Source organism: Hippichthys cyanospilos, chromosome 4 (genome assembly GCF_059441005.1).
Source record: "Hippichthys cyanospilos isolate Australia breed blue-spotted pipefish chromosome 4, RoL_Hcya_1.0, whole genome shotgun sequence".
Taxonomy (NCBI): Eukaryota; Metazoa; Chordata; class Actinopteri; order Syngnathiformes; family Syngnathidae; genus Hippichthys; species Hippichthys cyanospilos.
In genome coordinates, this window is record NC_142372.1 from 14,740,151 (window position 1) to 14,765,297 (window position 25,147).

At 39.1% G+C, this 25,147-nt stretch overlaps 1 protein-coding gene across 2 annotated transcripts in view; it reads right to left on the reverse strand.

Moving 5' to 3' along the window:
* Nucleotides 1–3,315: 3,315 nt before the first annotated feature.
* Nucleotides 3,316–25,147, reverse strand: part of pde8a (phosphodiesterase 8A) — a 56,341-nt gene continuing 34,509 nt past the window's right edge. For both annotated transcript variants that reach the window (XM_088413140.1, XM_088413141.1), the window contains exons 4-22: nt 24,750–24,806; nt 23,560–23,614; nt 23,153–23,241; nt 22,602–22,680; nt 21,576–21,716; nt 20,343–20,431; nt 19,358–19,409; nt 19,231–19,273; nt 17,747–17,824; nt 17,500–17,570; nt 16,260–16,424; nt 13,448–13,496; nt 13,193–13,328; nt 12,912–13,110; nt 12,524–12,741; nt 10,615–10,747; nt 9,399–9,563; nt 7,813–7,942; nt 3,316–5,115 (exon numbers count right to left, since the gene is read on the reverse strand). In XM_088413140.1, the coding sequence (XP_088269266.1) occupies nt 5,009–5,115; nt 7,813–7,942; nt 9,399–9,563; nt 10,615–10,747; nt 12,524–12,741; nt 12,912–13,110; nt 13,193–13,328; nt 13,448–13,496; nt 16,260–16,424; nt 17,500–17,570; nt 17,747–17,824; nt 19,231–19,273; nt 19,358–19,409; nt 20,343–20,431; nt 21,576–21,716; nt 22,602–22,680; nt 23,153–23,241; nt 23,560–23,614; nt 24,750–24,806 (2,056 nt within the window). In that variant the 3' untranslated portion in view covers nt 3,316–5,008. The remainder of the gene's footprint in view (nt 5,116–7,812; nt 7,943–9,398; nt 9,564–10,614; nt 10,748–12,523; nt 12,742–12,911; nt 13,111–13,192; nt 13,329–13,447; nt 13,497–16,259; nt 16,425–17,499; nt 17,571–17,746; nt 17,825–19,230; nt 19,274–19,357; nt 19,410–20,342; nt 20,432–21,575; nt 21,717–22,601; nt 22,681–23,152; nt 23,242–23,559; nt 23,615–24,749; nt 24,807–25,147) is intronic.

A 25,147-nucleotide genomic window follows, 5' to 3' on the forward strand; every position in this document is an offset into this window, starting at 1 on the left:
TTCCAAATATCTTTGATAAACATGGTTAAACAGGTTAAACTATAATAGGAAAAATCACTCTTGTTTATCTCAACTCATCGTTAATGGTCTCCAACCATCCATTATCATCCTTCTAGGATCGTTGGCGCCAGTCCCCGTTGTCTTCATTTGGTATGTGGGGGACACCCTGGACTGGTTGTCAGCCAGTCGCAGGGTACACAAACATTCACGAGCACAATAACACTTAAGGGCAATTTAGAGCGTCAGGAGTGCCCGGAGAGAACTCACACGGGCTCAGGGAAAACATGCAAACTCCAAGGTGCAAGGTGGATTTGAACTTGGGTCCCTGAAATGTAAGGTGGACGTGCTAACCACTCTTCCAGCGTGTCCACCCGCACTAAAAACAGTTAGATTAAAAATAAATCAGTAATGGGTCACACATTGTCAGTCTTAGGATCACTGACGTTAAATGTTTTTTTAAACAACAATATTTTGACTTTTGCATTAATAATATTATTTTTGTTTGGTAAAGAGAAAACCAACCTTGGTCAACAGTGGCAGGGGAGTCGAAAGGCTGGCCTCGTTGAATGAAAGACTATAAAGTGCTACTGCTTTTTGTCTTTTCTAGTTATTGTGGAAATTTCTCATACTGTTCCTTTATTTTTCTTTATTGGATTTGAAGCACTCAATCCAGATTATTCTCTATATTGTCCACTGTTCTTGAAAATACTAGTGTACCACTGATGGGCACTCGAAAAGCAATATCGCGTCATGGATCAGGAAAGAACCCCGCAGCAAATACTGCCAGCAGATACCACAAGATGGTATCAACATACAACTAATGAGGTCCTTCAACTCACTACAAATTAAGTTTTTTGGCACCAAGAAGCTACAGAATAGCACCAAAATGATACTTATAAGTGACTAGAGGGGAAAAAAATACAGCAAACGTGACCTATATATATATATATATATATATATATATATATATATATATATATATATATATATATATATATATATATATATATAAAGTTTTATACATACAGTATATATACAGTATATATACAGTATTATATATATATATATATATATATATATATATATATATATATATATATATATATATATATATATATATATATATATATATATATATATATATATATATATATATATATATATAAGGGAGAGAGAGAGAGAGAGAGAGAGAGAGAGAGAGAGAGAGAAACATTCGAAAGAAGTCTCGACATTACCTTTGAGGGCCCTTTGAGGGCTATACAAATACAATTTGATTGATTGATTGAAAAACAGACATCTGCCAATAAGTGAATTCATAGGTCATGAATCGCAAAAATACCCTGCATAACCCTACATAAAAATAATATCCCTGTGATTGGCTGGCAACCAGTTTAGGGTGTACCCCGCCCACTGCTCATAGACAGTTGGGATAGGCACCAGCACACCAGCGACCCCAGTGAGAATAAACATCTATGGAAAATGGATGGATGGATTATGGATTGGAATATATTATTTTTCATATAATCCAATAAAAGTTTCGTTGAGCAACACGTCACAAAACAGGGTTTAAACGGTCTGTCTGTATTACATTGTGTGAAATATACCTTGACAAAAATATGTTATACAGAATATTATTTAATAACATATACAGATGTTCCATCACCTGACCTTGGCCAAGTACATTTTAATCAATCAACAACAATGACATTATCAAATAGACTTATGTAATACAATGTAATGCCTAAACATTGGCACTTTTTGATTTTTCTGGACTAAAAAAAATATGTCTGCTTTTACCTTTATGGTTCCTCAGGCTTGACTATCCGACATCTCATTCAGGACTTCGCCCCTTGCCCCCTCATGTCTCACTCAATTAAAGTTGGGTGATAATTTTGATATCTCAACAGACTGTATTATAATAAAAATTGGAATAATATGAAATAAAATGCTCAGCTTCCAACATGTTGCGCATTAATTTTAAGACACCTTATTTTTGTGGTATTTTGTTATAACAAAGTATTCCACCAATAAATTATAACTATACATTTATTCTTGGTTTTTGTTTTGTTTTTGTTTTTTTCTCACCGATGCAAGTGATGCCACAGATATGGCCTGTTTGGCTTATGATTTAAGTAGCAAAATGGCTGACCAAGGTAAACAACATTATCTTGTTTTTTTTTCACAAAATTGTCACATTTCATGCAGTCAAGGGAATGCTCGAAATAAAACAATGTGGATATGTTATTTTTAAAAATGTAACTTGTGCTCAAAGAATGTGCTGCTTCTGAAAAAGAATGGAATAAATGGAATTTCTACATTCTAAAAAAGTTTTCTTATTTTCAGTCGTTGTAAATATATGTGTCATATGTATATATATATATATATATATATATATATATATATATATATATATATATATATATATATATATATATATATATATATATATATACAAACTTTATATTCCAAATACTATTACAAACTTTGCCCAATTTATTGCAATACGTATCACGATATTCCTTTGCTGTATTGAAGTGTATTGCAATACGCTTTCAAGCAACAATACCCAGCACTATGATTAATCATCACCAAAATTCATGTGCTCCTGCTCACTTCCAACCTCTGACATGAAGCCTTTTCCTCTTCATAATTCCTCAATTATAGAGAAAAACTTTATGTCAAAAGGCTGGAAATAATGAACAATTATTTAATCACACACATATCTACTCATTGCCTACTTCCACTTCTGAATTCCCATGCCAATGTTTTGGATTTATGAATTGTAAACTTTAGAGAAAAAAACTTAACCCCAATAAAATTACTTATGTTAAATGTTCAAATGACAAAATATGAATTAAAGGAAGCAGATTGTTGCCAGATTACAGATTACTATTCCATCACACTTCATAGTGTGACGTGAGTTGATATTGAAATTCAAGGCTTCATACTGTATACAGTATACTTTGTTAAATCAAGATATTGGGGGAAAAAAAAATCACATGGATGTCCACAAATCGTCCACCACCAATGTGAAATGTGTACACTCTATTCAAACATTAATTCATTGATTCTTAATTTAGCTGTGGTGCAGTTAGTTGAAGCTGTGAAGTGGGCCATTCCTCCTTCACCGGAGATCTGGTGATCAACATTCAGTATTTAAAGTCTGAATCATGAGTGAAACATTTGTCCCACAAGTCTCGGCGTGAAAATTTGAGGTTTACTTCTTGACAGCAAGTTTGTTGTAACAGAAATAACTTGCGGCAAACGATAACCGGAAAAGCAGTAACATGAGTGGAAAGAAGCCCCGATGTTCAATATGTTCAATAATTTCTTTTTATTTTTCATTGAATAGTTTCTATTTTTTTCCGTGCCCTCAGACCAAGATGAGAATCAGAAGGAAGAAACAAGACTCCTGATTGAGAGTGTACAGTTGTGTCATCAGAAAGAAACTAACATACAAAGTAACTGCGTTCATCCGACAAACCGTTATTTGTCTATGGCATTAATATACTGTTTAACAAGGAAATATTCTTCATCAGCAATAAACTTTGCCACCTGTATTATTAGTTACTGATGTGAATCCACCTTTGAAGACAAATCTGCTCCCTGGGTCCATGCAGTAGGATGTTTGACAAGAGGCCAAAACCGAATGATGGATTGAAATTAAAGTGAGGCCGCTCCAAAACAGTGATAGACAGTTCTGCGATGCACATCCTCCATCAATAACCATGCCTTTTTCTATATACATGCTCTGTGTGACCACCAAATTCACAGGTACTCAGATCGTTATAATGGTTGATCTCATTTGCTGCAAATCCAGTGTAAAAGTCTATAAAAATATTGAGATTTATTTGAACATAACCTGACTATGTTATAATAAAAACTCCAGATATCTTTTGCAGGTGCACAGTGGGATGTACTGTATAAATATTGTATAAAATAAGGCAGTCTTTTCAGTAGGATAAACCAGATACAAAAAAATTATGTGAGGAAAAAAAAAAAATTCAAGTCCTAAATGGTTTTCACATATTTCTGCTGTTGTCAAATGTCAAGCGGTTTACAATGTGAAACAAAGAGTGAGGGCTTGTTGCAACAATGTTTGCGCCCACAGGACAACTCCTGATGATCAACAATAACAGCTTATTCTCCAATGCAACAACCCCACTCCTGGCACTGAGACTTAGACATTTCTACTATGGTTTACAGTGCAATTAAAAAAAAAAAAGTCTTGAACTGGTACTGTACTTTTGACAAGAAATTAAAATGTTTAATATGGTAATGCTTAATGTGAATAATAGTGAGTTATATCTGAATTTATTAGCTTTGGCTTTTTCTCTCTATTTTCTTTTTTTTTTGTTTACCAAAGATGGTAAGTTTAAATAAGTGAACATACCAAATCTAATTGTTAGTTGTTTTTGTCCCTTCCCACATGCCAGTTACAGTACTGTATGCCACTTTGATGTGTTTCTGTTGGGCACATGGAAATACGCGGATACTTATTGAGGGGGGGTGTTATTTCATATTTCAGCCTCCGGGAGCAGAAGGAGCAGTCCTGCCTTGCTAGGTGAACAAGGATAGAGGATGAAGGCGATTGTATGATCTGACTAGTATTGAACGCCTTCGTTTATTCGCACCACGTTTCCATTCTCTCCTCCAGTGTTGCTGGCTCTTTCACGAAACAAGCAGTTTCTCCTCAAACAGCAAGGTCAGTTTCACAGGCAGGCAGGACAGCCCGTATGGTAAATACGGGTCTGCAGCTTATCCACGAGGCCTGTCCCGGACCCCATTCTCAAGTCACGACCAGCCACTCTGCAAATGCCTGAGAGGCATGAGAAGTTCCAAAGGGTACTGTCGTGTGTCCACGTCTAACACCCCCCCAACAGTTCTCCTCGGACAAGCTTGTAAGAGCCAGCAATAGCAGCGCTGCAGCTGCCTGTCAGAACGTCATCGTGGAGGACTGTGTTTTCTGTAAGCACGCACACGACACAAGCAGGGGGAGTGCAGCGGCCTACTCGGGAGGCGGTCTCAGGCTGTGCAGCTTTCGTTCATCAAGGCCTTTCCAGTATTTGAAGTTGTTGTCCAAGTGCTGCATAAGATTGGGGAAGTCTGCAAAAGCTGGGGAAAGTTCAAACAAACAATCATCATCCGTCAGATTTGCGACATTTCTTTCAAATTCATGTACATTATTTCCCACCGAACGTCATTATCTCATTACAGTGTTCCCGCGACACTTCACCTTTTGCGGCTCCAGTGCTTTGCATTTTCTTCTGAAATATATGTCGACCATCATGTATTGATGTCGTAGATGCCGTGTTTACAACCTTTTACGTCACTGCTTTACAGCAGCGGCTACCCAATGTACTACAATAGCATGCCTATGCTCAATCTAATGTGGAGTCTTAGCCAGTCTAACAACCTGTTATTATTCAGTCTTGTTCAAATAGAGACACAGATAAATAGCGTTACATATTTTGGCCCGAAAGAATAGCGGAAACAAATCAAACCTCTTCATTATTGGTACAGGCATTCATTACTGGGGGCTAGAGTTCAAACAGTGAGTAAAATAAAATAAAATATATAATTAAAATAGAATGACTTTTGCATTATGAACGCTGCCTCCAGTTTGCTGGACGTGCGAAAGCCGCCACCCCGAAGGCAGCTTCAACCCTGGAGAGAAAATCCCCTGTGTCTTCCGACAACAGTCATTGGACGTGAACACAAAGAACAAAACAGTCTAAGCATGGGCCTTCAAGGGAACCTTCCTTTGAGGTGACCGGGCGCTGTGTTTATGGATGTTGGTGGGGCTGAGGGCTGCGGAGACTCGGGAAGAGTTAGTGGCCACTCTTGCCATGCTCTGGCACACTGAATGTTATTTGTTGTAAAAGAAAATAACGTTGGTGCCCAAAAAGAGACATATGGCTGTTCAGCCTATGCACTATGGAGATCCCTGGGCATGGGGAAGAAAGGTAGGCAAGGTTTTATTAAATGTCAAAGTCCATCAGGGGGCAAATCCTACTTTGAGGGACTCACTTATTGCAGGGGGTTTGCAGTCACCACTAACCGCAAAAAACAAGAGAACACTACATAAAGTGAACCCCTGCATATTTGTAGTTTATATTCTCAGAATTTCCCTTTGTGTGTCCTTTCTTTGGCTGGCAGTTTGGCTAGTTGCAGCAGGGGTTTGCTGTATTCTAATACAGAAACCGTCACTACTGGGTGCATAACGAGTCCAAATAAGATCAATTCTTATGAAAACAACAATTTGTCAGACAGCAGAGAAAAAGTTGCAGACATTTAGACACATCTGATACAACATTAACTACAACAGCAAGCAGGGGACTAAAAGTACATTATTTTTGCAACCATAACCATAATCTCAATCACTGTTAATATTATTGCTTTTAATATTTTGCTTACCAGATCAAGCTACTTGTGTTAGGTATAACAGTATTATGAGATTGAATCAATTGATGCGTCCATTTCCTATATTTGAGTGCTTATTTTGTCCACAGGTTAAATGAGCCCTATCGCCAGTCTACCTCAGCACAAATACGGTATATTGACAGTATTCACACTCACTCACACTAGGGGCAACTGTGAGTCTATCCATCCATACATTTTCTACCACTTTATCTGGAGTCGGTGACAGGGGCAGCAGCTTCAGCAGGGAAGCCCAGACTTACTTTTCCCCGGCCACTTCATTCCACTCCTTCGGAAGGATCCCCAGGCGTTGCCAGGCCAGCCGAGAGATATAGTCTCTCCTGCGTATCCCAGGTCTCCTCCCGGTGGGACATGCCCAGAACACCTCACCAGGGAGGCATCTGAGAGGCATCCTAACCAGATGCACGAGCCAGCTCAACTGGCTCCTTTCAATTCAAAAGAGCAGCGGCTCGATACTGAGCCCCTCCTGGATGACCAAGCTTCTCACCCTATCTCTGAGGTAGAGCCCAGACTTCCTGCAGATGAAACTCATTTCGGCCGCATGTACCCGGGATCTTGTAGATCGTCCGGTAAACGGAGAGCTTTGGCTTTCGACTCAGCTCTTTCTTTACCACGACAGACTGGTAGAGAGTCTGCGGCACAGCAGATGTTGCACCGATCCGCCTGTCAAGCTCCCGTTCCATCCTACCCTCACTTGTGAACAAGACCCCAAGATATTTAAACTCCTCCAGTTGGGGCAGGACCTCATCCCTGAACCGTGTGGTATTTTACCTTGGTGGTGATTTCCGTGTACCAGTGGTCCAAGGAGCTACGTTTTCAGGGACTTTATGCTCCGGGTAGGGTCACCCATGACAAATAGGTCCTAGATGAGGGACCAGACTAAATAGATCTCACAGACCCCTTATGATGAAAAAAAATATTGGATCAGGTTTTCCCTTGCCCAGAAGTGGGTCACCTGGGTAGCCTTCTTACTAGAGGTCGGGCTTATTGGCGACCGCCTAGTAGCTGGGCCTGCACCCATGGGGCCCGGCCACACACAACGTGAGGCAACGTGGGTATAGCCTCCCAGGGGTGCACCAACTGTGGTAGGGGCCAAAGGGGTCAGATGCGAAGAGAGTTGAGCGCCGGCAAAGGGCAGAGACCATGGCACTCCGATCCCTGACTACAGTAGCTAGGTCTTGGGACATGAAACTGAAAGTTTTCACCTGATAATGTATTTCTTCAGAAATCCCAGAACTCACTTGATAAAGTTGTTAAACGCTGAATTTCCCCCACCTTTATACATGTTCAAATGTCATAAACAAGAGTTTCCAGCATTCTTATTTTTCAATACAAATAAAAATATTGATGTTTTAGTAATCACGACCTTACCATCCCAAGCATCGAACATGTCCGTGATGAAGTAGTCTATAAAAGAAATCTGCGACTTTGGGATGCTACATGTGTTTCTGTCAAAAACAGGCATGACCACTGGAAGTCCTTGCCTCTTCTCCTCATCCGTCTGGAGACAAAGACAACAGTCATCAACATCAACAATGTTCTTACGAAAGAAAATTCAAACATATCACACTTTCTTGGTACTGTCCTTTTCCCTGAAAATAGGACAATTTAACGGTCTTGTTAAGGCTTCTGTTATTTCATGGGCAATTACAGCGCCAATGAAATGAAACAAGGATTTAAATGGGAGATGGGAACAACTCCCAAGTCTATTTGTCTTGAGCAAGAGAAATTAAGTCACTATGAACCTTAGTAGATTGTATAAACCATGTTAAAATCCATATTTTCCTGATTTACGGTTTTTATCTGAAGCCTCCTATCAAACAACTATTTTCAAACAACAAAGAATGTTCGTTATTACACTTGTAGTTTCAACAGTGGAACGTTTAAACAATTCCCACTCTCGTGGACTTGATGATACGTCATGTATCATACTGTATGAGAGACCGTAGCAAGGAAGGGGTTGATCTGGCTAAGGTCCAAATCATGAGTTTTTGTCAAGTGAAAACAGGGACTCGATTCAGCCTGAGTCCAAGTCACAGTGGCTACACTCTAAAAATAGTTAAGGCAAGAATAATCCAATCTAGGTTAAAAATAAATGATCACAATTCGATATGAACTTGGGTCAATTTGATCCAACTTTGTTTCCAACTTTGTTTTGCATACATCTTTAAATTTAATACTAGTAGTAATTTAACAGTGGGCTCATGTTTTCACACACAGGAAAAAAACTGAGTCTTCAAATAAACATTTGCATCCAAAATAACCCATTTATGGGTCAAAAAGGACCAACTTCCATTAGGGTCATTTTGACCAAACTTTCTGGGTTATTCATTCCTCACCAAAAACTGAACTGAACTGAATAATTGGATAAAACAACGTTAAAGGTTTATTTGCATATTAGGTTACTCATTTGATCTAAAATTGAAGGTTACTCAATTGACCCAAAAGGTTAAGTGTTAACTTATTTTTATGTTGTTTTGTAGGTTACTCATTAAATGAATAACCTTGAATAGTTGGGTTGTTTTGTACAAAGAAAATGAAAAAAAAAAACTGTTGTTTTGGGGGTTTATTGTATTCCATTGACTTGACTTTTTTGGTCAAACAACTAACCCCCAAATTTAGGTAAAATTGACACAAGTTGGGATCAATCCCTTTGCACCCATAATTGGGTCATTGTGGGTCATTTTTGACCCAATTGATTTCAGAGGTAATGACCCCATCCCTTAAAAACTCTGAATGATCTATTAATGAACATGTAAGACCAAAACAACAACAAAAATAAATATAAAAAACAATATATAAATGTAAAAACACAAAAACACATTATGGGCTTTTCTGTACACATAGCTTGAGCCTTAATGTACCATATTTCCAGTAAAAGGGGTTAACGTTTGCAGTTTCAGAAATATGTCTCGCTAAAAATTAAAAATGTTGTTAAAGTATAGCTTTCATATGACCTGTGCAAAATACTCCTCTGAAATGCGTCCGGCCCATTCTATACACAGCTCCAGAGGCCTGCATGGATTGGAAATGTCTGCACACTTTATCAGCATTCTCTTGACAAGGATGCGATTCTCAGGTGAAGTCAAAATGCTTTTCACAGACTCTTCGTCGTTGGTTCCCTAAAAACAATTATATGCACCATATCAGTGAAAACATATAACCCATTCACGATACTCACATATGCACATTATATTGTACACTAAGCGTATTGACTGATAACAAGATTGGCAAGTTTAAAATCCCCTCCCGCCTTGTCTGTGTTAACGGGCAACTGCAGTGTGCAGCTCTCATTGTGTATCATATGTTAGCCCTTCTCTGCTGCAGCAGCCAATCAAACTGTCCATTTCCCTCTTCGTGGGCTTTCGTATCAATATAATTTTGCTTCTGCAGCGAAACACACATAACATCGCTAACATATCTTTTGCTATTATGACAAAGCATTTGATGTGATATTGCTTGAGGTAGGAAGTGAGCCGTCTAGCCTGCTCGAGCGTAGCTAAACAAGGCAAAGATATCAAACTTCCCCACAATCCAAAAGTCAGCTTTGGAGGAAGTGTTTAGTTTTTGAAAAAGAGTAGGTGACTTGGTATTTTATGGTGACTTGGTATTGAATGGGTTCAACCAAAAAGAATAGCCGTTTTGCTCAGTGAAGGTTTGTGTTGATTTTATACCATTTTTATATACCAATTTTATACCTGATACCGTGATATTTTTGCCAGGTTATCATACTGTAAGAATATGATATTGTCCTGTGTCTATCCTACACCCTAATTTGATTCAACTTACTGATGCAAAACACGCATTTGTTGTCCGATTTTATTTGTGTTGTTTAAATCTAGGTGCTCACAAAAAAAGCACAAGTGACCCTTTTATCAAATCAAGTAAAACGGATAACCCTTTAAATTAAAGATTTTGTTTGCATATGTTGTGTACATTTTAAAGTGAAAGTAAGTCCTTTATCATTCTTGCCTTAAATAGACAAGAGAAGCTTTAAAAGTCTGCAGAGGGCATTCCGCACTAAGACGAGAAAGATGGTACCAGGTTGTAAAATTCTCTCCTTGCACAGATATGTGTCCATGGCAACACCAGATTACAAATCAGATGAACCTCTATTTTTTAAATTGCATTTTTTTTTTTTTTTTTTTTTTACAACTAGTGAGTTCCTCTTACCCCATTCTCCTCCAGAGCAGCCAGCGGCTTGTTGATGCTGTTGACAAATTTATTGACGTGCTCAAAGTGTTTGGTCATTTCGGTGGCAAGCACCATGTCAATGATTGCCTGTCGTAGTGTTCGATACTCATTCCTGGAGATAGGGAGAGCACAGATTGGTAAATAACACAGAAAGTGGGCAATCCAGTGACAGCAGCAATGAATGGATGCTTTGTTCACACCCTCCTTGCCCCTCTCACTGGGGAACCGTGCATGTGAGCTATTCAGCTTTGACTTGAAACACATTAAATCCCAATTATGTTAACAAATATACAACACTTTCATAATGTGATGCTGGTATTGTTTGAAAAATGTGAACAGAATACTAAATAGATTTCAATCACCCATACTATTAATTTAACATTTACTATTGATTTAACAGCTCGACTTAAATTTGAAGCCCTAAATTTACCATTTTTTAAATAAACGGAACAAAATTCAAAGTGCATTGTACTTGAAGTCACAAAGAATACTATTTGCCTCATTATAAAAACATATGATTCTCATGGGTTAAAGAATTTATGATCTATATTTAGCAAACATTTTGATGCAGACTCCTGAAGCAACACATTTTTCACATTATGGAGAACATAATGATCTGATCCCCTAATTGTCTCCTACAAATACTGTACTTTGGTTCTATGCTCAAATAGTGACCCTTAAATTAGTCATCCATCATCTGTACCCGCTTATCCTCACTAGGGTCGCTAGCTAGCTGGTGCCTATCCCAGCAGTCTTCGGGCAGTAGGCGGGGGACACTCTCGACGATTTGCCAGCCAATCGATTGGCACACAGAGACGAACAACCAGGCACGCACTCGATCACACTTGAGGACAATTTAGAGTGTTTAAGACACCTGCCATACGTGTTTTTGGAATATGGGAGGAAATCAGTGCCTGGAGAGAAACCACGTGGGCTCAGGGAGAACATGCAAATTCTACACTTAAAGGTTGCAGCAAGCTGGATTCGAACTAAGGTCTCTGAACAGTGAGGTGGATGTGCTAATCACTCTATCCCAGAGCTGAGAGTTAAAGAGATAAATTTAAAAAAAAACTTTAAAATGTAAAAAATAAATAGACATAAAATAGACAAATGACTTAATGTCACAAGCAAAGCAATTGACATAGATGGGCGTTCACATAGTTTTAGTTTAAAATCAGACTTTGCAAAACGAAGTTCAACCACCATACTAGTATATTTTTTACCTTAATTTTATGATTAACTTTACACAGGTAAATATCTGTAACAAACTTCGGAGAAAATATGATTAAAAATGATTTAAAAAACTGTGTGAAAATGTTACCATTAATTATTTAAAAAATATAATCGCTTGACAGCCTTACGAATTTAAAAGATAACAGCAACACACCCAAAAAAATCTCATTGTGAGTTACTTGTGAGGATAGGTGGATGTAAAGTGTGATTCTGTGATTTTGTAAAATATTGGAACGCTTCAAATTTTGTACACACGAGGTGTACACAGTTATGGAGGGTGAAAAATGAAACAAACTAGTATTTAATACTACCAAGTACAATATAAGCTATAACTGGAGCGTTTAGTTACAATTCATCCAGGTGTTTAATGCCACTCAAAGTTGAAGTTTACTGTCAACCTAAAGCTAGAATTTCAAGTTCAACATTTAAACAACCACAGGGCTTTACCTTAAAAGTTTGTGTTGTCTAGTGCTAACAAACAAAAGTGCTATTCAAGAGCTAGTGACTAGCTGTGATTTGGCAGTGTACTATACTGCCTCTAGTGGCCAAATCACAAGCAATAGAATGAGGCAAAGAACCGCCAGTGATATTATTTACATTTCAATCTCATTATTGTGATCACTTCACTAATGTTGTGTAGCGTGTTCTCATGTACCTTTCAATGTTCTTAAATATGTTGCACTTATCATCTCGGGTTGTGATCTGGAAGGCGAGAGCTGCGTGGTGGCTTTCCAACACAGCGGTGTCATTGTAAAGGATGGCCAACTCGCTTCCCGCGTTGCATAGGAAGCTGTTGGTGCGGCCCGGGTGGTCCACATCATGGACTGTGGCAGCGATCAGGGCGGCCACCTCATCAATGGGATCTAAGCTTTGCTGTTACAGCAAGCCACATGAAAAGCAGAGGAAGTATGAACAGGATGTTGTATTGGAGGAAATCCACCCAGCTGCTCTAAAAGTAAAAGTGAACATGCGAGTGTAACAAATGCACACTGACACACACATACATATTTTTTACACTCACACACACACATTTGAGAATTTACCTTGACTCTTTCCTTGCACAGAAAATATGCAGTGGCGTGCAGAACATCGGCCGCATGGGAAGAGTTGTGGTAGGAGTTACTGGAGTGGTAGTTGGCTTCAATCACTTGCAGCCAGGAGCGCAAAGTGGCCTCGGGGCAGTTGAGGTACTCACAAACCCCAAAGCGGGAGAATATTTTTAAACCCAGGAAGGTCAAAGGCCTGGAAGGAGGAAACCCAGAAGGGCAGTATTTGAGGACTTCTCTGTATTAGACAAGGTCAGAATTGAAAACAATTGCCTCACCGTTTCATGGTTGCAGCTTCTAAGTTGAAAATGTCAAAGTCCCAAGAGTCTTCACTCTCCATGGTCTGAGCAATACGAGGTGGGATGTCGTTTAGGGAAAGAGGGGTGGCCAGATGACTGGGGATGTGATGGGGCTCTAAGTGACAAAATGCAAGAAAAAAAGACTGATTGCTCGTGTCTTTCACAAAAAAAAAAAACGCCAAATCAAATGACCCCGCCTCTAAATCACGTCATTCCAAACATATTGCAACTCACGTTTTGTGGAAAAGATGTATTCGTTTCCTGACAATCTGCGCAAACCATCCTGCAAACAATAAAAAGGTCATTGAGTCAGCATGTACTCTAGGAAAAATGATTCTAATTCCTGTAACACCTTTTCACTCTTTAACTAAACCGATGCTCAAAAGAACATTTGATATATTTAGATTACTTACAAGCATGCTATAATGTAATCAATATCACATCTTAGACAACAAGCTGTAACTGTTCCACATTCGGGTGAACAAGCTATTTTTATGGCGTTATTGTATTGCTTGATGTTCACACCACAGGAGACTGGTAGGCTTCTTACCGTGAAAGTAGTGAACTGAACTGACTCAGTTCACACGCTTAACTGTGCATCGTTAGCCACTTAGGCTAGGTTCACACTATTTAATGCTCAATCTCGACAATTATTGTGAAATACGATTTTTTGGTGAGTTTGTTCACATTTCCAAATAGTGACCTGTGTCTGAACGCTAAATGGCCTAAACCTGTCCTGCATGTACATAGAGGACATTGCGACATCACACACAGCTGGCATACTTAACGTTGGTGTTTACGGAAGTACCGATGGCTGTCATTCCGGAGCCAGGATATCTTTGTTGTTTTGATTTTTTTCCAATCTGCGTGCATCTTTTGAGTGCAGAATTGTGGCATTTGTCACTTGTTGAGTGTGAGTCGGAGGAATGTAACCTGGCCTTTCAGACTGAAGTCTGATGACAAAAGATTGGCTATTGGATTGGATTTAGGACCATATACCCAAGTGACCTGAATGGCCTTTGAAAAAGAATCAGTCATTCACACTGCCATTAAAAGATCAGATACAACTCGCATAGGGGCAAGAAAATCAGAAATGGGTCACTTCAGACTGCAGTGTGCTAGCACCTAGCCGTATTGTACTGACCGTGCCAAGTGATTCCATATTTTAATCAATGGAAGCAAGCAACAGCACAAACAAAAAGGCAAAACGGTTGGGTTGTATTTCTGTCGGCAAAAGGTGAGTGTCAGACTGACAGACATCTGACAGAAGGTCTACCCTAACGCCCACCTCTGACATTAATAATGATAATAATAATAATAATAATAATAAAAGTAAAACAACAAGTGAATGCTTTCAGCATGTCTCATTCAGCTATGTTATTAAAAGGCATTTGGATATATAGTATGTATATTTTAGGCGTATGTGTTACCGGTCGAAATGTTTACATGACAAGGAAAAAAAGGAAGAGGAGTCTAGCTCATCTTTGACCTGAGCATTGTCTCATGGTGGCACGGCCTCTGTACACACAAGCTATTTTAAGACATTTTCATCAGAAACATGACAACTCCTCTTGAAATGTTCGCCAGGTCCTTTGAGTTCAGTCACGCTGCAACACGGCCCATAGATGAAATGGCAGCGCACATCCCATATTCTAATGAAACCGCCCATAAATATATGAATAATCCATCCATTCATGGTCATGAATTACAACCAGTTTTATCAGCCCCTTTCACAGAAAACATTTTTTCCATGGTGGGTGAAATGTGTGTGTAACCCCTCCCATCCCCTTATGAATCCACATTGTACATTGCTGAGTAAAGTCATGCTTATTCATCTGATCCAAAGAAGAACAGGATGTTTCTAAGCCTGCACGAGCGAGAGCAAAGAGGTACATGTGAGCGTTGCTGTGCAGGGACAGAGAGAAAGGAGGGGGAGGATTTGGTGGGTGGAAGCGAGGGCGGGCTTTTCTCTTCAGCCTCCAGGAGCACAAAAGACAATCTAACACTTCCTGTGGGGTTGTTGCCAAGACTGCCAACTTGGCACTCGGCCGACTTCCGAACTTCACCATTTCTGCTTGGTAATGGCATTTGCTGACTGTTTTTTCCTCATTTAATCAATTTTGAAATGCCAGAATCAAAAACGAAATGTATTTAGGATGTCAATTTGGGGCTCCGGGTCTGACTTGTAGTCATGCTTGATTATCTATTAAGAATATTTTTTCAATTCTCATTTTCAATCCCTGCCAGTTTTCTTCTCCCCACTGTGCATACAGTACGTTAGAAAATGAAAGGACATCAGACCAGAGGAAAAGGAACAGGAGGAGAACAAGAACCACCTGATCCCCGTTCACAGGATGAGCAGTTCGCAGATATGATACTGTAGGAAAATCAGTCATTTCTAGCAAATCCTCGGCGTCGGGCGGGTACCACCAAAAAGTTTCAGGAAAAAAAAAAAAAAAAGCATCCTGGAATGTTTGTTGAGCCGTGAACATGGCATAGTCAAAAAGAACAAGCCATTTTCAACACTTTTGACACAGATTAATCTCAAGTTCTTAAAAGGTAAAAATCCTTATGGGGACTGACAAATAAAAATAATTGATCAAGATGTCTGAACAATGGCTTTTAAGCAATTTCATAAGTGTTACTTGTTCATTACCAAGTTAGCAAGCACTTTAAATTGGTCAGTAATTTGTAATAACATCCATGCATGTGGACTAACTAATAGTAGGGATGGGCGAGTGCCTGGATGGATGTTTTGGTGCGTGCATTCAATTCGTTAGTTCCCAATTTAACACCCACTATGCAGGAATATACCCTGAATAGGTCACTAGTAACTCCTAGTTTTGCTGAGGAACATCAAATAGTTCTACTTTAGTCAGACATTTTCTGGCATTGGTCGTTTTGTAATAAGTAACTGTAAGTTATCTTCGTTAGCATAATGTACCATGCAGTCATAGCAATTCTGTATAAGATGTAATATTTTTAGTTTGGAAGGAAGAGTATTTGCAATTTGGGCGTTGCTAGGTCTAGAAAAGCAAGTGCGTACAGTCATCAGGCCTCCAACAAGGTCATTGGTATGGGGGTCTTCGTCCTTTGTGCCCAACTGTGGAGAGTAGAGCTCTGTGGTCCTTAGAATCTCCAGTACCCGATCCAAAGCCTCTGCCACAGGCATGGGGCTGCTTTCCTGTGCTGCATTAATGATGTTGATGACCTAGAAGATGAAATACAGCGACGGTCACAAAAATGAATTGAAATTCCCTTTATCGCTTCCATTTAATAAAGAAAAATAGAATTGTATTGTAAAAAATATTTTTTGAAAAAATTAAAAATAATAAAGACGAACTGATTTATAATTGAGCTGAAAGTCAGAAACAAAAACTAAAATACTCATGTGCTGCTGTGCCTTTAATTGGCATGACTTATATGTAGGGACATCAGTAGCTATGACTCCAATTTCAGTTGGCAAGTTACTATTGGGTTAGTTCGTGATCATTTATCCATGTTGCGTGCAAGTGTATCCATTTTGTATTTGTGGGCCTGTTTAATAAATGAAAAAGGTGCATTGGCCACTGTAGGCCACTGTCACCCCCCCCCCCCCCCCCCCCCCCCCCCACTTCACTTGAACGGCTGTGGAACTGAAATTGTGTCTCATAACAGAAAACAAAACAAAACAAAAAAAATGGAAAAACCTTTGAAGTTGGAGAAATAACATGAATTGTCAGACATGAATTTGAGAACAAAAGATGGAAGTGTGAATTATTAAGTGTCTATAAGGAAATGAATCATCCTGGCCTCATGGATAACTGTTTAAAGGAAACCAGTGGAAGATTTTAATCTTCTTTTGGTTTTCTATGGTACGGCTACGGCCGCCTGCGCACCCGTGCGCCCACGCACAGGAGTAGGCTAATATCTAACTGTCCTTCATTCTGGAGAGGATGACACCCACATGGACTGCCTACACAGTCAAATGATCCAGGAGAAAACTGTTGCATGTCATATGACCCATCCCTGGGGACTTTTTCCTTTCCTTCCATCCTTCAGATGACATCAAGCACAGATAGAGCAGGTCAGCCTGGTGCGGTATGCTTTCTTGTGCATGAAATGGGGCATTCTATCACTATCCCCTTTTTGACATGCTTCCATGGCCTCTAGAAAATGATCTATTTTTGGTGGATGTACAAAAAGGGCTCATGGCGGCGGCGGTGGTTTTTATAATCACAGCGTTGTCATGAGATTCCAAGCGTCTGCACACACTGGTGATCATATGACCGAGTCTGAGGCCCCACCTTAGTGATAGGAGCCTCTATCGTCATGGAGTGGATTCGGGCCATTGAGGAGTGCCTTCGCTGTGAGCTTCCTGACAAAACAAACAAACAAACAAACAAATTTTAATCATCATGTTACCAACTTTTATGATTCTTCCCGTCCTTGCTTTCTAATGAGTACCAGAATGTTTATGCGGGACTAATAAACACACAAAAAGACAACTGGGAAGGTTTCATAAGTGTGTTAGTTTCCATCCGTCACTCTCACCGTCGCTCCCACGAGATGTTGTAGATCTGACATCCAGAGAGCCTTTCCTCCGGTCTTTGTGCTTACTGGATTGGATGTCTAGGGAGAAGAGAATTGAGTCTTGAGAACACATGCTCAAACAAACATTCGAAGCACACCACCCCAACCTGCACTCTAAAAAGATGGGGTTGACTGAGGCGGCCCATTGGAATCTTTTTTGCCAGGTGTCCTGCACATTATTGGTAAAATCCACACTTTCACTTCTCATATAAAGAGTGCATTTTTTTTAACCACTGGATTTCATGACATTCACAAGTCTACAGAAAATTCCATACTCCCATATTTACAGCCAACCTCAAAATTTATATTTACATGCTTTTTTAATGCACCTGAACTTACACGTAAGCAAAAATAATGCTGCCCCTACTACAATCCTAAACATGAAAAAGATTTTGACTTCTCGAACAATCATCCAACAAACCACCTTTGACATCAAATAAATCATTGGGGACATGGCCCGAGTCTTGTTTTCCTTCCTCCCTTACCCCTTGGGTTTTTCGTTTCTCATCTAAGATCTCGGGGCGTTTCTTAGGGACGACTGACAGGCCTTTAAATCCTGTCTCCCTCTGTTGCTCATTGTCTTTGTATGTTTCTTGTTCTGTTTGACCTGCTAAGTGAGACTTTGTTGTCTTGTAAATGTGCAGTTGTAAGGACAAGGAAGAAACCTTGCGACTTGAAATAAAATGTTTTAGCTTCAACTATCTTAAATATGCCCTTTTTCATTTTATTTATTCATTTTGTCATTTGTATGTCGCGTGTTTCAGACAGAAGCAAGAGGTCGCCACACTTGTATGAAAAATAATGCATCTACACATATTGTTTATTACCAGTCCTGGCAAATAAAAGAATAACAATTGAGCTCATCACATTTGATACTTTTCTATTTTTTGTATATTACAATTTACAGTACAAACACAAGACAAGTGTTGCTAACGTAATGGTGTGGGTGGTGTGTGTGTTCTTGGCATATGAACATAGTGTGAGAGCGGCATGAACTCTTCTAAGCTGTTATTTTATAGCCATGACATCATTTGATACATTCACTGATTATGACTAGCATAGAACATGAAAGGAAATGACAACCCCCCCCCCAATTGAATCTTGACAGAATGATTCAACTGTGTGGGCCCTGCTCAAATCAATGCAAAAGGAAAACTTTTTTTTTTTTTTTCGATATTAATCCATAACAATGGAGGTCACCGTAGCGTTTCCTGCTGACAAACAAAATTCGGACAATGTTGTCACGGAAAGAACATCCCACACTAATTGCTGATAATTGCCTCTGGGAGAGGGCCTCAAACATTGAAATCTGCACAACCCTACGGTCTTTTAAATTTTCACAAAAAGTCATAAGGCACATAAGCACTTCGGGAGCTGAAAGAGGTCAAACGGATAAGTCATCATTTTCATGCAGCAGGGAGAATCTCATGAAAATACAGCATTACCTGTTTGTGACTCGGCTTGCACTCGTTCGCTTGATTTATCTGTCTGTATGGGCACACGGAAAAACAAATTGGTACATCAGGTACTTTTATTCATGAACTACTCGGCAGAACTGCAATCTCATCTCACCTTATTATTATCATTTAAAGGCCTGTTGATAGACACGTAGTGTCTTATTTTTCTGCAAATTGCAAAAGCTTGTTTTTAGTACATAAGGTATACAAAGCAACATAAATGATATACAGCTGTTCCCCGGTTTATCGTGTCCCTGCACCATGTCAGATTTTTAAGCAATGGATTTCTAATGCGTGAGTATGATATGCTCTGTTGTTCCATATGCGTTAAAGCAGCATTTATTTATTTGAAGTAGGCTCAACTGTTGTTTATATGGCTGTTGTTGTGTTCATTGCTCTTTGGTCCCTGTCCAGTTGCTTAACCCTTCTACCTTGTTTTCTCTCTTCATCTACTCGGTCTCTCCATCTCAACCCAATCCACCAAGACAGACAGTCGCCCCACGGGGCTTGTGGTCTGTTCGAGGCTTCCTCCTTAGAGGGAGATTTTCCTTGACTCCGTCACCATGTTCACGTCTTTGAGATACTCCTCTTGTGAATTGGCGTTTTATAGGTAAATCTGACTTAATTTGTGGATGACCATTAAATGAAGATTTCATTTTTAGGTGACAGGAAGTGGCAAAAATGCACTTTTAAAGTTATTTATTGAATCAAAAGTTATTAAGTGATGAATAATACCTGAACAAAAATGAAGTTATCGAATTAATTACAGACCAAATATTAACTTTACCAGTGAATTATTAAGCAAACTATTCCCTGAATTTGCTTGATGTTTCTTTTATAGCAAAGCAAAAAGGAGTGACAAACAAACATTTTGATTCAAAATTGCATTTTTGTAAGATAATGGGGAAAGCAGGCACTTAGGAATGCTTCAAAATGTTTTAAAAAGTTTGTTTGTTTAAAAATTGTGCTTCCTTAGGTGGTCTATCCCGCAAATTTTCCCCTATTGCGGATACGACTGAAACATATTCCTCCGATAAACAGGGGTTCACTGTAAAGTCATTTATTAAGAGCGATTCTCTACTTAGCGTGTTGTCACTCACCCTCCCTGTCCAATTACAGGTGTGATCTTCACATTTTGCTGGATGCTGTCTCCATTTTTCTTTTTGGCATAATAAATCCCCTGCCACTCCTAGAAAACATGAAACCCCAAGGATAGAAACAATGAGAAGAGCTCAAGTCAGAAAAATAAACAATACGATCGATATATGATATCATTGCAACTTAGGTGGAGAATAATTTCTGGAAATTGAGCGTCAATACCATGAATTTATTCACACGATCATGGCTGTCCTGTAGTCAATAACTATAGGACGGCAATGTCTTTAATGCAGCTAGGTTAAATGGTGGCTGGAGTCCAGAAGGCCTGTTTCATGTCCACCCTACGCTTCCTTCTGCCGTAGCATAAAAAGAGCCTTCCTGCTGTTTGCGGGTCTGAGACTGACCTTTGCGCTCTGTGTAGTAAGATTACAGCACAGCCATCAGTTGCTGGCTACATGAAAGACAGCAACTGCATGGGCTGTTGTGCAGAATGACTGCGCACGCTGATGGCGTGTATGGTGACATTTCTCAAAATATAACAGCAATCACACAACATTGAAGCGCTCATTCTTGAATTGCTATACATTTTCAGACCCTCTCAGATTTGACTGTCGCTATTAAAAAAAAATGATTCCTAAATTTGATATAAATGAGGAAATATCTCTTAAGCACCCCCTAATGTTGTTTGTCATCTATCATGTGCCTTCCCCTCTATGACTAATGTCCAAATCAAGTAACAGATCAAATGAATGTAAACATTTTAAATACATTTTAAATAAATTGATCACGTTCTGGTTGTAACTAACACGGGAAAAAGATGACTCGTCAGAAATTGCGCCAGACACAATTGCACCGAATAAACAGAAAATAATCTTGTATAACTATTGTGTAACTGTATAGATAACCACATACTAGTCAAACTAGTATTCAAATGAAAAAAATGGCTATTTCATGGTACAGGATTTATTTGGCGCTATTTTATAATGTATTTTAGGTGTACAGGTAAACAGCAAAGACGTGATATGACCATTAAACAAGTCATGAAATGTGTTCATGAGGTTTACAGTATTAAATGTTTTTCTTGAATTCATAAAAGATTTTTTTTTCACATGTTAATGCTTTAATTGTCTGCCAATTCTTTAATGATACGGTACATAACAACTCTCTCATAACTAGAATTTTAACACCATAACTAAACACACAATGCCAAGTACGCATGATTAGATGCTTATTACCTTCCCTTTCCGGATGCAGGAGTTTATTGATTCAAGGAGATCAGGCTTATTCTTCTCACTTTTAGGCACTTCTATTATTTCCTTCCCTATGAGCTCACCTTCTTGGTAGCCCATAATGGACTCATAAGCAGGATTCACATACTGTGAAGGAAAATTCAGAGTGAGGCTTTATCAAGGAAAAATTTTGCAAGAAAATTTTAATAATTCATTACCTCAATATAGACACGTTTTTTTTTTGTATTTCAATGCAAGAATATTAAAAGTCCAATGACTGTAGGAATTGCGTAAATGAAGGCGACGATTATAATATGTATGATACGGGTTGAAACAGCACATATGATAAGAAATAATAATTAGCTAGCGATATGTCTGCACTTTTTTATTGAAAGGATGTCTCTAAGGTAGCTTTAAATGAAAGAAATGACAGCACAGTGGAAATAAAAACCATACACACCCCAATTCAAATGACAGTTTTTTTGTAGCATTAAAACATGAGAGCAAGGTAAATAAGTTCCAAACTTTTTCATAATTAATGTGACTAATAATCCATCCATCCATTTTCTAGAGCTGTTTATTCTCACTAGGGTCGCTGGGTTGCTGATGCCTCTCCCAGCTGACTTGCCAACCAAATGCAGGGAACACAGGGACGAACAACCATTCACTGACCCAATCACAGCTCTGGACAATTTAGTGTCCAATACATGTGCTATGCATGTTTTTGGCATGTGGAAGGAAGCCCAAGTGCCCGGAGAGAACAGACGTAGACACGGGGATAACATACAAACTCCACAAAGGAATGCCAGAGAGAGCTGGAATTGAACTCAGTCTCTTAACTGTGACGCAGACGTTCTAAACACTCTTCCACCGTACTGCGTGAGACTGATAATCCGTAATGTCATCCATTTCATAGTTCTAGTAAGATTTCTTACAAATAACACAAATAAACAAAGGGACAGAAGCTAATGCTTTTGAGCCAGTGAGGGTGAGCGCTCAATCAATCGCAACAAAGTGAAAACGAAAACTCACCTGAATGACTTGATCTTCAGAAGTGATCTCAATGGCCTCTTGACTTTGCTCTAGTGCTGTGAAAATAGCATTTCCGGCCCTTGTAGATGTGACAGGAGAAAATAATTGTTCACTCTTACCATACATACATTTATTTAAAAAAAACAAAATGTTTCAGCATCTTAGAGGGAAAAACAGTGTAATAACCCAAAATGCTTTTTAATGCTATCTAACTAGATATTAGGCTAGACACTCATGTTTCCAATACTCTCATTTGTTTATCACACCAAGACATCTTTCCACAATTCTGCTGCTCCTATTGCACGCCTTGTTAAAAAACATCAAGTTGCGCAAAAGTCCCGAACCACTGAACAGCGTTGCATTCAAAAGTTTACAAGTCAAATTTAGGTCGCCTGTAAAGCTTGCGGTGAATTGTTGACTCAGCCTGAAATTTGGCCCAACATAATAAGATCCCTTACATTTTAGCATAGTCTATAAGATATTTGTAACCACACCAAAATGTAGTTTTGTGTAAAACAAGTAAAAGATAAATAAAAAGTTGCGCAACTCACCTCAATTTGAACTGTGCGAGCACCTCTCCATGCTCCAGCTGCAGCAGCTCATTATAGCAGGCCATCATATTGGCATTCTCCACATATCTCTAAGGGTTGGCGATCAACGGCACAAAATATGACCAGTAAGATGACTGAAGTTCCATTTTTAAATAGGATACATGGTATTGTCACTGTATATGCGATTGCACAGTTTACACCACAAAGTCATGTGTTGAGATTCTAATACCGGAACCTCTACACATGTCTCCTGAGCAAACAAAGATTTACCATCTATATACCAGCCTTATGTATAGTGTTGACAGAAGGGGTCTGAAAATATTTCATAAGAGTAATACAAATATAGGTAGAGGACATATACACACACACACACACACACACACACACCTACACATAGTGCCTCTCACCCTATTAAAGCCAGCGTTGATCAGAGGCATCACAGAGGCTTCCTCCCTGTCTGGCCTTAAAAACAGAATATGACAGCACATGAGCAGCAGTCTGACAAATTTGCTTCCCGACAGTTATTGGGCCAAGACGCTTCACTTACGATGAAAAAAATCTCACAGCTCTCCACCCCCCAAAAAAAAGTCACAAATAGTACAGTATATTGCGCAACAGTGATATAATCTTTCATGTCTTTTCATGAGACTAAATTTGAAAAACGTATATTTTGCTACAATTTGAAGTAGTAGTCAGTATACAGCGTGTAAAAAAAGTGAATATTTTTCCTTGCATCGAAATATCTCATACAGCCATTAATGTCTGAAGTTCTGGCAACAAAAGATGGTACACCCCCAAGTGAAAAAGTCATTACATCAATCTATCTAGCTACCAGGTCCATGCAAAGAAGACTAGTAAAATTTTGCTAACTCTGACCAACATTACTCATACTTTTGTTGTAGACTTTCCTTTTATGCAATTCCCTTTTTTTTCCATGTTCCCGTGAGGTGAAAAGGTAATCAACACACCACAAAGAGTGTTAATGACCAATTTAAATGGTTCATGTTAACTGCACATCAGAACTGGATTTAAAAAAAAAATTCTGTGAAACTAAAATTGTGAAAAACTATTTTAAATGTATCTCAACAATTGAATACTTGTGACCATGGTTATTCACAAGGGATAGAAACAAGGCTGGCCAGCAAATAATGAAAAATCCACATTCACTTTACTAAAAAATATTTAGTGCAACATAAATTAGACATAAATGTGTTGAATAAGATTCAACTACTAGTAACACAGGCACATAAGACAAGAATTAATGATATATTTACTGTTGACCTCTGCTGTTTGAAAGTAATAGATATCAGGCTGGCTTGTTAATAGTGAAAATCAGCATATAATTGACACCTATTGCAATGCATTGGGAGTAAACAAAGGCTACTTTATTTGTTATAATTTTAATTATACAGTAACTTTCTACTTTTGCTCGGTACTTTGACAGAGCGAATGAACTGTTTTGATGATTGTCATCCCCACACTTCACAATGGTCACTCAAACCAGGGTTTACAGTTGCAAGCTGTGCCAAACATTGCTGAGGTGAAGAGCCTGGTGAAAATGTGGCTATTGAGCAGGGGTCAGTGAGTTTGTCCTTACCTCTTCACAACGGCGACTATCACAGTGTTTTCTGAAGAGCTGACCGCTCTCATTGACCTGAATGTAAACACAGAGAGCCCTTTAGCCAGCTAGCGGACTGTCGGAAAAGCCCGTGGCATCAAATCAATGTATTTTTCAGTTTTTCACGCTCCGATTCTCCCGGGCAGCTCCAATGATGGAGTGCTGCGAGCAGGCCAAGGCCTCTGAAAGAATGCAGTGTACAGGGCCACTCATCCGCCTGTGGTTTCCCCCAGCCAGTGGTCATAAAGGCCCTTTAGTTCCCCCGCCTGAGCCCGAGCGTGTACACTGAACATATGGAGCGGCCAAAATGAATGGGGTTAACATACATGGCGGGCAAGCCAAATGAATGTTTGTAAATGTGCTTTTGGTTTGGGCGC